This window comes from Pectinophora gossypiella, unplaced genomic scaffold (assembly GCF_024362695.1).
Source record: "Pectinophora gossypiella unplaced genomic scaffold, ilPecGoss1.1 Pgos_103, whole genome shotgun sequence".
Lineage (NCBI taxonomy): Eukaryota > Metazoa > Arthropoda > Insecta > Lepidoptera > Gelechiidae > Pectinophora > Pectinophora gossypiella.
Genome location: NW_026063192.1, coordinates 12,501 through 25,000, shown reverse-complemented (window position 1 = coordinate 25,000; position 12,500 = coordinate 12,501). Strand labels below are relative to the sequence as shown.

At 57.7% G+C, this 12,500-nt stretch overlaps 1 protein-coding gene across 1 annotated transcript; it reads left to right on the top strand.

Annotated features, from left to right (window-relative positions):
- The first annotated feature begins 2,692 nt into the window (after window positions 1-2,692).
- LOC126380818 (uncharacterized) lies at window positions 2,693-5,074 on the top strand. The gene has a single exon (XM_050030412.1). The coding sequence runs from the start codon at window positions 2,693-2,695 to the stop codon at window positions 5,072-5,074; it is 2,382 nt and encodes a 793-aa protein (XP_049886369.1).
- The last annotated feature ends 7,426 nt before the right edge of the window (window positions 5,075-12,500 follow it).

The window sequence follows — 12,500 nt, the reverse complement described above, 5'->3', positions numbered from 1 at the left end:
TCTACAGAGTTGATCCAGAGTCAGTACAATTTTGTATTGATCTTTCGTCAACTCGGATTTGTGTGTTATGTTTTTTATTCGATGGTGTATGTGGTGTGTGTGTGGGGTTTTTTATTTGGGCTGTGTTAATGTCTTAACATAGTGCGTAGGGCTGCTATAGCAATTTTTTTTTTTTTTTTTTTTCCTTGTTTTTTTTTTTTTTTTTTTTTTTTTCTTATATACTTTTTTTTTTTTTTTTTTTTTTTTTTTTTTTTTTTCTTATGTTTCTAGCTTAACAGGTAGCTTAAATTCTATTTGACACCACATGCTTACTTACTAATTAGTTCTATCTAATTGTACATAGTGTATGTTGGCTGACATATAACCCAATATATGTCAGCAACATGCTTTTTATTTAGTACTATTTCTCTTGACTGCTCTATCTGCTATTACTTTACAGTATCTCAAGAAAAGCGTCCTTGTTTTATTGCTAGCGATAAGCTGGTTTGCGTTATCGACATTAATTGTTTCGCCCAGTTCCTGTTCCACTTCGTACCTTAGTGGGGCATTCGTGGGGCAAGCGAATAGAAGGTGGGCGACTGATTCCTCGACACCAGGTTCACAGATGCACGATGAGTTCTCCTTACACTTGAATCTGTGCAAGTATTCAGAGAACCCACCGTGACCCGTTAGTATTTGTGTTAGCGCTCCTGTCAGTTCTATTTTTCTAATTATTCTATACGCGCTTATGGCCTCGGGGAAAAATATTTTAGTTGTGCCGGCTGTTTCGCCCTCTCTGTATCTTGCGCTCCACACCTCCAGTGACTCCATGCGAAGTTGGCGCTTGACATACGACTGTGGGCACAGGTCGTAATCCGGTTTTGTCTTCATCCTTTGGGCCGCTTCTTTTGCCAGGTAATCAGCCCTTTCGTTCCCCTCTAGTCCTGCATGTGCTTTGATCCAAAACAGTGATATCTCCTTGTTTTGGAGTAGTCCGGCTTGAATGTTTGCCCGGGTCTGGACGGCTAGGTTGTGCGTAGAGGCGTTGTTTGTGATTGTCTCTAGGGCGGAGCGAGAGTCGCTGTATATGCCAAAACTCGTTTCCCGGCGTGCCAGGATCATCCTTGTGGCTTCGCATATGGCCAGGAGCTCCGCCTGATAAACCGTGCAATACGGAGAGAGCTTCAACTTGACGGCTTTAGTCTCAGCATCTCCATCCCACACGGATAGGGCTGCTCCGACCTTGCCGTCAATTTTACTCCCATCCGTAAATATTCGAATTGCACGCTTGTTTTGGCATTCGACCTGCTCTTGGTTTACCAGACAAGTGAACTCCTGGTTTATATGCGTCGCCGGATGTGGAGTTTGGGCATATGCAACGACTCTCTCGATTTCTCTATCCCCTTGCGCTGGCCGAGGCACCCCTCTCTTGGCCTCAAATAGGGCGGCTGCCTCTTTGATCCGGAGATCAAGAGGGAGTAGCCCGGACAGCACAAGGGCAGAGTTGAGGGAGACAGTCCTATACGCTTTAGTAATCTTCTGTGCAAAGCCTCTCTGGATGTTGTTTAGGTGTTTTTGCACACCTAGCTTATTGGCTGCTGTGACCCGGTTAGGTTAGGTTAGGTTAGGTTAGGTTAGGTTAGGTTAGGTTAGGTTAGGTTAGGTTAGGTTAGGTTAGGTTAGGTTAGGTTAGGTTAGGTTAGGTTAGGTTAGGTTAGGTTAGGTTAGGTTAGGTTAGGTTAGGTTAGGTTAGGTTAGGTTAGGTTAGGTTAGGTTAGGTTAGGTTAGGTTAGGTTAGGTTAGGTTAGGTTAGGTTAGGTTAGGTTAGGTTAGGTTAGGTTAGGTTAGGTTAGGTTAGGTTAGGTTAGGTTAGGTTAGGTTAGGTTAGGTTAGGTTAGGTTAGGTTAGGTTAGGTTAGGTTAGGTTAGGTTAGGTTAGGTTAGGTTAGGTTAGGTTAGGTTAGGTTAGGTTAGGTTAGGTTAGGTTAGGTTAGGTTAGGTTAGGTTAGGTTAGGTTAGGTTAGGTTAGGTTAGGTTAGGTTAGGTTAGGTTAGGTTAGGTTAGGTTAGGTTAGGTTAGGTTAGGTTAGGTTAGGTTAGGTTAGGTTAGGTTAGGTTAGGTTAGGTTAGGTTAGGTTAGGTTAGGTTAGGTTAGGTTAGGTTAGGTTAGGTTAGGTTAGGTTAGGTTAGGTTAGGTTAGGTTAGGTTAGGTTAGGTTAGGTTAGGTTAGGTTAGGTTAGGTTAGGTTAGGTTAGGTTAGGTTCCCGTGTGGAGTTGCTGATCTCCCATCGGGCGCGTCCCCAGGTGGCGGATAGGGGAACGCCCCCCCAGATATGGGGGGGTACCGGCTTCGGCCGGCGCGGACCAAAATCAGCAGGGGAGGGTGGTTGCTCTTCGTATCCCTCTGCGACCGCAGAGGGTACTGAAGATGCGACCTGGGGCTTCGGCCCGGCGTTGACAGGGGCGGCGGGTCCGGCAGCAATGCTGGGCAATGGCTTCGGCCACCGCCGGCCCGACCCGTAAACCAGACGCGTTGCTGTCTGGAACGGGGGCCGCCTCCGCACTGAGCGGAGGGGGCTGCGAGGAAGACAACCTCTATAAAATAATCACCCAAGCTTAAGGTCTGGCGCCTGCCGATGGGCTGAATGGTCAGAGGTTCTGGCAGCAAGGGCGCCCCGGGGAGGTCACCCCGGTCAGAAAAGACAAACAAAAAATATGGAAAAGCAGATCGAAAATTCAAGTCCGCCGGCGGGCACTCCAAGTGAGCGACCCCGCCCCTCTTCGGAGGGCAAGCCCCATACGTATACGGCGGGGGGCAAAGACTGCTTCGTAGGCCAGCAAGATGCTGGCCTCCGTGAACACGACCAAGGCTGCGAATACGGAAACAGATTAAGCTCAGACGTGAGGGAACTGCGAAGTCGTAGAACTACGTTCTACCCGGCTTTTGCAGAAACTGGATTGGACATAAGCGCACCAGCACCATCACCGCTTCCCGAAGCGGTGGTGGTCCTGGAGCGCATCTCAATACCGGACGAACAGAAAGTCGACATGGATGTCGATGCCGAGAAAGCCGCACCCTCTGATGGGACGGATACTAACCTGGTGGCAGTGCCATCCAGGTCGGGGTCCCCGGAGATCAGGAGCCGCTTCTGGGCAGAGGAGGGCCCAAAGAGGCGTCGCCTGACAACGACATCGTCAACATCGGCGTCGCCCTCGGGCAGCGACGGAGAGGAGACTGCCACTAAAGGCAGAGCCCGCCGATCCAACACCGGGAAGTACGCAGGCCTATCCAAGGCACAGGCATATGTCACCGCCGTGAGGAACGAGTTCCTAAAAACTCAAGCTGCGGAGGAAATCGCGGGGTATGCCAACCAAGTCTCACGGACTAGGGTGGCGCGCCCTTCGGAATCCCCCTCAACATGCGAGGCCCCAACCAAGGACCTGAACCAACAGGTGCTGGATGCTCTGGAGGTGGTTGAGAAGGTAGCCACTAAATCCGGCAACCTGAAGGGCACTTCAGTGAAGGCGCTAAAGGACGCCAAGGCGTCCATACAAGCTGCCTTCGAGGTGATAGTCGAGCGGACTTCCACTGACGTTACGAGGCAACTGCAGGCGGACAATGCCCGCATTCAAGCGGACAATGCCCGCTTGCAGGCCCAAATGGCCAGCCTCCAGAACGAGCTCATTAACGTCAGAGTGGAGATGGAGCTGCTGCGGAAGCTACAGGGCGCCCCTGCGCCACCCCCGGACGTGACTAGCGAGTCGTCTGCTGCAAAGCAGGCTTCTCGCGGCCAGAGGCGGCCTCAGAAGGCCACTTCGGCCCCCAACGACGAGGAAGATCTAGCGCGAACCATCATGGTCCAGGTAGGGACGATGGTTAACGCGCGCCTAGAGGCCTTAGAAGGAAGACTTCTTCCGGAGAAGAGACTGCGTCCGCCTTTGTCAGCCGACAAAAAACGTTCGCAAGCCTCTCCTGCGGTCAAGCCAATCCCGGCACAGACGGAGCCTATCGCGAAGCCAGGTGGAGCTGCGACAGTTCACCCGGCACCCGCTGAGGCCAAGAAGGGTAAGAAAAAGAAGAAGAAGAATAAAAAGAAGAAGAAGGGAAAGGCCGGCGCTGTCCATCAAGCTGCTGCGCCTCGTGCGCCGCGACCGCTTCCACCTGCACCCTCCACAATGGAGGAGCCGTGGAATGTCGTCGCCAAAAAGGGCACGAAGAAGCAGGCTACCACCGCTCAGAAAAAGAGTGGTCCGGTGAAACTGCATCCTCCACGTACGGCGGCAGTTGTTTTAACTCTGCAGCCTGGCGCAGAGGAAAACGGTGCCTCCTATGCCGGAGTACTGGCCCAGGCCAGAGCTCGAATAAAGCTGGATGAGCTTGGCATAGGTGCTGTCCGGTTCCGACGAGCCGTGACGGGTGCCCGCATCCTGGAGGTGACGGGAAGCACCAGCAACGAGAAGGCCGACTCTCTTGCTCAAAAGCTGAGGGAGGCTCTCGATGAGGATGTCGTCCGAGTCAATCGGCCCATCAGATCTGCAGAGATGCGGATCTCGGGCCTGGATGACTCAGTCACCACTGAGGACTTGGTGGCAGCGGTGGCTCGAGCTGGCCAATGCGCCGCAGACCAGGTGAAGCCCGGCGAAATTCGCCGTGACAAAACCGGTCTTGGCTCGGTATGGCTGCGGTGCCCTGTGGCTGCCGCAAAGAAGGTGTCGGAGGGTGGTCGGTTACTGGTCGGCTGGGTGGCGGCTCAAGTGAAGCTGCTAGAGACCCGGCCGATGCGGTGCTACCGCTGTCTCGAGACGGGGCACGTCAGAGTGACGTGCGATGCTGAGGTGGACCGCAGTAATCTGTGCTATCGCTGTGGACAGGCCGGTCACATCAGCCAAAAGTGTACAGCTGCGCCCCACTGTAACATATGCGAGGCTGCAGGCAAATCCGCGAACCATCGGATGGGTTCTTGTATCGCCCCATCCAAGCGCAGGAACAGAGGAAGGAAGGTCGGCGATGGCTCCAGGGCCTCCTCGCTGCCTGCCCGCCCGTCAGCGAGCGCTGAAACCCGGGCCGAGGTGGAACCGACCATGGCCGTTGATTAATGGCTACTCGGTTCCTCCAGGCGAACATCGGCCACGGCTCCAGAGCCCAAGACCTGCTCTCCCAGTCTATGGCAGAGTGGCTGATCGGACTGGCGGTGATCAGCGAGCCTTATTATATCCCACCCAGGGATAGCTGGCTGGGTGACCAGGATGGCCTCGTTGCGATTGTCACGCAGACGTCGGTCGGCTCCTCGCCCTTTGAGCGAGAGTTTAAAGGTCGGGGATTTGTCTCGGCGTTTGTGGACGGCGTGATGGTGATCGGGGCGTACTTCTCGCCGAATCGGACTCTGGCCGAGTTCGAGACCTTCTTGGACGAGGTCGGTGCTCTGATCGACAGAAGCCGCCCGGATCTCGTGCTCGTCGCTGGGGATCTCAACGCCAAATCTTTGGCGTGGGGATGTCCAGTGACGGATGCGCGCGGTCGTGCTTTGGAGGAGTGGGCGATTGCGATTGGTCTGGAGTTGCTCAACCGGGGATCGGTAGCCACGTGCGTGCGGCAACAGGGCAGCTCAATCGTGGACGTCACGTTCGCAAACGCTGCCCTGGCGCGCCGTGTCCAGGGCTGGGAAGTGCTGGAGGGTGTGGAGACGTTGTCGGATCACAGGTATATCCGATTCAGCGTCTCCACGTCCGCAGCTACCCCGAACGGCCCAAGCCGACCCCTACAAAGAGACAGTCCCCGTTGGGTGCTGAAGAACCTCGACAAGGACCTGCTGACGGAGGCGGCCATAGTCCAGGCCTGGGTCTCAAATCTCGATGGCCCCGTGGTGATAGAGGACGAGGCTGCTCAGCTAAACGAGGCAATGTCGCAAATCTGCGACGCGGCGATGCCTCGGGCCAAGCCCGTCTCTCCCAAACGGAGGGTTTACTGGTGGTCTCTGGAGATCGCGCAGCTGCGCGAATCCTGTGTTGCAGCTAGACGCCAGTACTCCCGGCAAAGGAGACGCAGGCTTCGTGACTGCGATGAGGAGGGCAGACTCTATAACATCTACAGAGTCTGCGTGAAGACCCTGCAGACCGCAATCGGTCGAGCAAAGGAGGCGTCTCGGCAGGAGATGCTGGAGACTCTGAACTGCGACCCATGGGGGCGGCCGTACAAAATGGTACGTGCCAAGCTCAGACCATGGGCTCCGCCCTTAACTCGGAGTCTCGAGCCTACCCTGCTACAGAACGTAGTGGAGGCGTTGTTCCCCATGCGGGAGGGCTTCACACCCCCGCCCATGGTACCTCCATGGCAGGGAGACAGCGGGGAGACTGAGGTGACCGAGGTGACAGCTGGTGAACTGGGCGCCGCTTTATTGCGGCTCAAAGCCAAAAACACGGCACCTGGGCCAGACGGTATACCGGGTCGCGCGTGGGCGTTAGCCGCTAGCGCCTTAGAGCCGAGGTTGCTTAGGTTGTTCTCTGCCTGCTTCGAACAAGCCAGATTCCCCCTGGCATGGAAAACCGGCAAGCTTGTCCTCCTAAAGAAGGAGGGACGTCCAGCAGACTCTCCATCTGCGTACCGTCCCATCGTTCTGCTGGACGAGGTGGGCAAGCTTTTCGAGCGCATCATTGCCGAACGCATCATCGGGCATCTCACGCGGGTTGGCCCCGACCTGGCAGATTGCCAATATGGTTTCCGCCACGGTCGTTCCACGATCGACGCCATACTGCGCGTTAAGACCCTGGCAGATGAGGCCGTATCCCGACGTGAAGTGGTCTTGGCGGTGTCACTTGACATCGCCAATGCATTCAACACCTTGCCCTGGCAATGCATTGAGGAGGCAATGAGGTACCATCAGATGCCCAGGTACCTTAGGCGTATCGTCTCGGCGTACCTGTCTAATCGGTGCGTTGTGTTCCCAGGACGTGAGCAGTGGGGACGACAGCCGATGTCGTGCGGTGTCCCACAGGGGTCGGTCCTTGGACCACTCCTGTGGAACATCGGTTACGATTGGGTGCTCCGGGGCGCTAACCTCAGAGGAGTCGAGCTCACGTGCTATGCCGATGACACCTTGGTCACGGCACGTGGCCCGACGTTCAGGCAGGCCGCCATACTCGCCACAGCGGGTGTGGCCCACGTTGTCGGGCGTATCCGACAACTCGGCTTAGAGGTGGCCTTGAACAAATCTGAGGCCCTGTGCTTCCACGGGCCTCGGAATGCTCCACCAGCCGGAGCGCACATTGTGGTGGGCGGAACTCGCATCGATCTAAAGACAACGATGAGATACCTCGGACTTGTTCTGGACGGTCGGTGGGAGTTCCGCGCCCACTTCCAGCGCTTGATGCCTAAGGTACTCGGAGCGGCAGGTGCCCTCGGGTATCTCCTGCCCAATCTGGGTGGGCCAAAGGTGTCGTGCAGGCGGCTATACATGGGGGTCGTTCGATCCATGGCCTTATATGGAGCTCCAGTATGGGCCAACACCCTGAAAAGGCAGAATATCGCCCTTCTGAACGCAGCTCAGAGGGTGATGGCCATCAGGGTGATACGGGGCTACCGAACGATCTCCTGCGAGGCGGCGCGTGTGCTGGCTGGATCTCTACCCTGGGACCTAGATGCGAGAGCCCTCTCGACAATGTACTTTTGGCGGGAGGAGGCGCAAGGTCGGGGTGAAACGCCAGCACCACGCGAGGTGCAAGCACAGCGGGAGGAAGTTCTCCGCCTGCTTATACAGGAGTGGGACGAAAGGCTGGCGCAGCCTAGTGCGGGCCTGAGAACCATCCAGGCAGTCCGCCCTGTCCTCCGACAGTGGTTGGACCGGCGACATGGGGTGATAACCTTCCGGCTCACTCAGATCCTCTCGGGACATGGTTGTTTTGGGAGGTATCTGCATGTTGTAGCCGGAAGAGAGCCGTCCGCAGAATGCCATCACTGCGACGGTTGCCCGGAAGACACGGCCCAGCACACGCTTGAGGCGTGTCCAGCCTGGGCGACAGAGCGCCAAGAGCTTGTTGCTGTTGTGGGGCGCGACCTCTCGCTGCCCGCCGTGGTCCAGGCCATGGTTGACAGCGAGAGTTCGTGGAAGGCGGTTCTCACATTTTGTGAAACTGTCCTTCGGTGCAAGGAGGATGCGGAGCGGGCAAGGGAGGCCACTGCCACCGACCCTGCACGCCGCTGGAGACCCGGGCGGAGACGGCGGGCGGATGTCGGCCGTCTTCCGCCCTAACACTGATGCGGGTCTCTCCCTGTGTGTCCTGGACCAGAGGAGGAGGGCACAACAGGGGAGACCCCGGGACGTTAAGACCCGAGAGGGCACTACGTCGGTGCCTCGCACCGGAAGGGCCGCGGGCGGCAGACTCGGGGGAGTCTGTCGTTCCTAACATCTGGCCCGAGTTGGCGTTGCGTGCGTGTTCCCCGCACGCCACTCATTCCCTACTGTGATGGGGCCTATCAGGCCATCCACTACCGGGTCGCGGAAGCATGCTTCGGCGATTCCCGGGTCCCGGTAACACCGTGGACGGGACGGAACACCGTTGGTTTTTAGTGGGTATACCGGGTGGCGACACCCGGGGAGTCCCACATAACCACGTCGCCCCCCCGGGCGGCGTGGTATGCGTAACGCATTTTCCAACGTAAAAAAAAAAAAAAAAAAAGGTTAGGTTAGGTTAGGTTAGGTTAGGTTAGGTTAGGTTAGGTTAGGTTAGGTTAGGTTAGGTTAGGTTAGGTTAGGTTAGGTTAGGTTAGGTTAGGTTAGGTTCCCGTGTGGAGTTGCTGATCTCCCATCGGGCGCGTCCCCAGGTGGCGGATAGGGGAATGCCCTCCCAGTAATGGGGGGGTACCGGCTTCGGCCGGCGCGGACCAAAACAGCGTGGTGGAGTCGCTCTCGCTCGTGGCCCTCTGCAGGGACGAGGTGGTGCGCAGAGTGGACACAGGAGGGCGACTATCCGACGGCGTCTCTGGCTTCGGCCAGATGACAGGGGCTTCGGCCCCACCGTTGGCAGGGGCGGCGGGTCCGGCAGCAATGCCGGGCAATGGCTTCGGCCACCGTCGGCCCGACCCGTAGCCCAGACGCAATGCTGTCTGGAACGGGGGCCGCCTCCGCACTGAGCGGAGGGGGCCGCGAGGAAGAAAACCTCTGAAAAAATCACCGAAAGCTCAAGTTTGTGGTGCCCGGCGAGGGGCTGTATGGTCTGACGCTCAGGCCGTTAGGGCACCCCAGGGAGCTCACCCTGGTAAATAAAAGAGACCGCCTGCTGAGGTACAGCTAAAAATGAAGAAAGCGGTTAAAGAATTTATTACCCACGCCGGCAGCCGGGAAACCGGTGAATCCGGTCTAAGGTCCCCAATCGTATGTGGGGGGGACTGCAATCGCTCCGTGGGCTCCCAGAGCTCCCGTCAACCCGAATTGGACACGGCGTCAAACGCCAACACCGGATGTGACTCTCGCGCGTCAACACCATCTGCGCTTTCCGAAGCGCGGGTGGTGTTGGAGCGCCTAACCCCTGACATGACTCCAGCACCAAGTGCTACTGATGCTGTCCCTGGGCCAAAAACCCAGAGACGGACCAGACGAACCGGTCCTAGCCTTGTTTCATCCTCGGATGAAACAAGTAGTCTACGGACCGTATGCTCCATGGAGAGCGTGGCCTCCCTCCCAGAGGGCACACTGTGGCGTAAGCGGAAAACAGTCGTGCTCTCGGACCCGTCCTCTGACGAGGGGGACCGAGCTTCGGTAACGGAGCTCGGTTCACCCGTCATAAGGGCGCGGGCCAAGCGAGGTAGAGGCCGCCCTCCCACCACTGGGGAATACGTCGGCCTTGCCAGGGCCAAAGCGGAGCTCAACCGCGCCATGCGGGAGGAGCTCTTGCTTCAGGCCGAGAAGGAGGTGGCCGAATCGGCCAAGAAGGTGTTCTGCCTCAGAAGCTCCGGCTCACTGCCGGAGACAGAGACGGATTCTGCGGGACCCGATTCCGCTGCAAAACCTGGTACAGAGACGGTCGCCGATCTGTACCAGAGGGCGAAGGACGCAGCCGCGGTTGTGGAGAACGTGGCTGCCAAGTCGGGTCGTCTGAAGGGCACCTTCGTCCGCGCCCTCAAAGACTCCGCGAAGCTGATCGTCCAGGTCCTGGACGTTCTCCGCTCCACGACGGCGAACGAGGAGACGCGCAATCTGCAGGCCCAGAACTCTCGCCTGCAGAAAGCGCTGGACGATCAGCAGAAGGAAATTGAGAGCCTTCGGCTGGAGATGCGTCAGATGAGAGACTCATTTGGCGCGTCTCAAAAGACGACGCAGCCAGCAACAGCGCCTGCACCTCAGACGGAGATGCCATCTGTCTCCGAGAGCCCGCTCCCGGAGCCGGCTCCCGTTGTGGTGCGCGCCAAGCCGGCCAAACGAAAGGACCCGCCGCCGCCGGAGAGCAGTCGAGCCGTGTCCGATAAGGACGAGGACCTTGCCGCGCGGATCATTAGCCAAGTTGGCTTTTTGGTCGACGCGAAACTGGCAGGTCTGGAGGACAGGCTCCTGCCTCCGAAGGTGATACGTCCACCGCTTGCGGCGGACCGCAGAAATGCGGCAACGTATGCGGCTGCGGCCAGGACTCCCGCTGTAACAGCGAAGACCCCAGCCGTAGCCGCTTCCAAGGCGACAAAGGCGACTGCCACCGCAGCCGGCACCTCACGTGCCACGCCGCTTGCGGCCTCCCAAGGCCCAGCCGCGGCTGCTAGTGGCCTCACCTCTAAACCTCCCCCTAAGAAGAAGAAGAAGAGGGGTTCTAGGGGGAGGAAGAAGAGTAAGAAGAAGGCAGGGACCGGCGGCCAAGTTGAGGCCCAATCCCCACCTTCTGGGTCTGCTGGCGATGGCTGGACCACCGTCGGCCAAGGCCGGAGGAAGAAGGCGGCTCCCCAACAGCCACAACGCCCCAAGGTGCCTAAAATGCGCACGCCCCGCACAGCGGCGGTTGTGCTGCACTTGCAGCCGGCGGCAGTGGAGGGTGGAACCACCTATGCGGACGTCTTGAGGGTGGCTAAGGCTAAAGTCAATCTCCAAAGCCTGGGGATAGCCAACCTCAAGATCCGCAAGGCGGTGACCGGCGCGAGAGTGCTGGAGCTCGCGGGCGCCATGAGCGCCGAGAAGGCCGACACCCTGGCTGCAAAGCTCAGGGAGTCAGTGAGCGGGGACGTGGTGAAAGTCTCCAGACCCATCAAACGCGCAGATATGCGCATTGTGGGTTTGGATGACTCCGTCACCGCTCAAGATGTGGTGGAGGCAGTGGCCACGGCCGGCGGATGTGCGACGGACGCCATCAAGGCCGGTGTCATCCGCGAAGGCGCGGGTGGCATGGGCTCTCTGATGGTGAGCTGCCCTGTAGCAGTCGCTAAAAGGGTGGCTAAGGGTCGCCTCCTGGTCGGCTGGACCTCTGCCCAGGTGAAAGTGCTGGAGCCGCGTCCGCTGCGGTGCTTCCGATGCCACGAAACCGGACATGCGCACGCCATGTGCGAGTCCGAGGTGGACCGGAGCACCCAGTGTTTCAGATGCGGCCAAACCGGCCACAAGTCCTCACAGTGTTCCGCTCCCCCGCACTGCACAGTGTGCGAGGCGGCGAGAAGACCGGCGGAACACCGTCTGGGCAGTTCAATATGTACTGCCCAGTCGAGGAGCAAGCGGAAGGTCCGCGATGGCCCTCGGGCCTCTTCGCGACCTTCCCGCCCGCAGGCCGCGGGACGTGTCGGGGCTGAGCCCATGAACACGAACTGACGGCTCTGTGTGGTGTGGTGATGGTCTCGGTTTCGCCCCGTGCAAACGGGGCGGGAGACCAGACCAGCTTGCGTGAGGGAATTTCACTCCCACCACGGATTCGGTTTCGGGGCGGGGATGGCGGGCGGATGTCGGCCATCTTTCGCCCAAAAACCGATGCGGGTCTCACCCTGTGTGCACTGGACTAGAGGAGGAGGGCACATAAGGGGGAGACCCAGAGAGCCACGGGCGGCAGACTCGGGGGAGTCTGTCGTTCCAACTTTCAACTGGCTCGAGTAGGCGTTGCGTGCGTGTTCCGCGCACGCCACTCACGACGAGGCGAGGCCTTACAGGCCACCACTGCCGGGTCGCGGAAGAATGCTTCGGCGATTCCCGGGTCCTGGCACCACAGTGGAAAAGTAGGAACACCGTTGGGTTTTAGTGGGTATACCGGGTGGCAACACCCGGGGAGTCCCACATAACCACGTCGCCCCCCCGGGTGGCGTGGTATGCGTAAAGCATTTCCCAACGCTAAAAAAAAAAAAAAAAAAAAAAAAAAAAGGTTAGGTTAGGTTAGGTTAGGTTAGGTTAGGTTAGGTTAGGTTAGGTTAGGTTAGGTTAGGTTAGGTTAGGTTAGGTTAGGTTAGGTTAGGTTAGGTTAGGTTAGGTTAGGTTAGGTTAGGTTAGGTTAGGTTAGGTTAGGTTAGGTTAGGTTAGGTTAGGTTAGGTTAGGTTAGGTTAGGTTAGGTTAGGTTAGGTTAGGTTAGGTT

Bases quoted from the DNA above. Each gene is read 5' to 3' on its own strand.
- LOC126380818 (XM_050030412.1), top strand. From the start codon at position 2,693: ATGGAAAAGCAGATCGAAAATTCAAGTCCGCCGGCGGGCACTCCAAGT.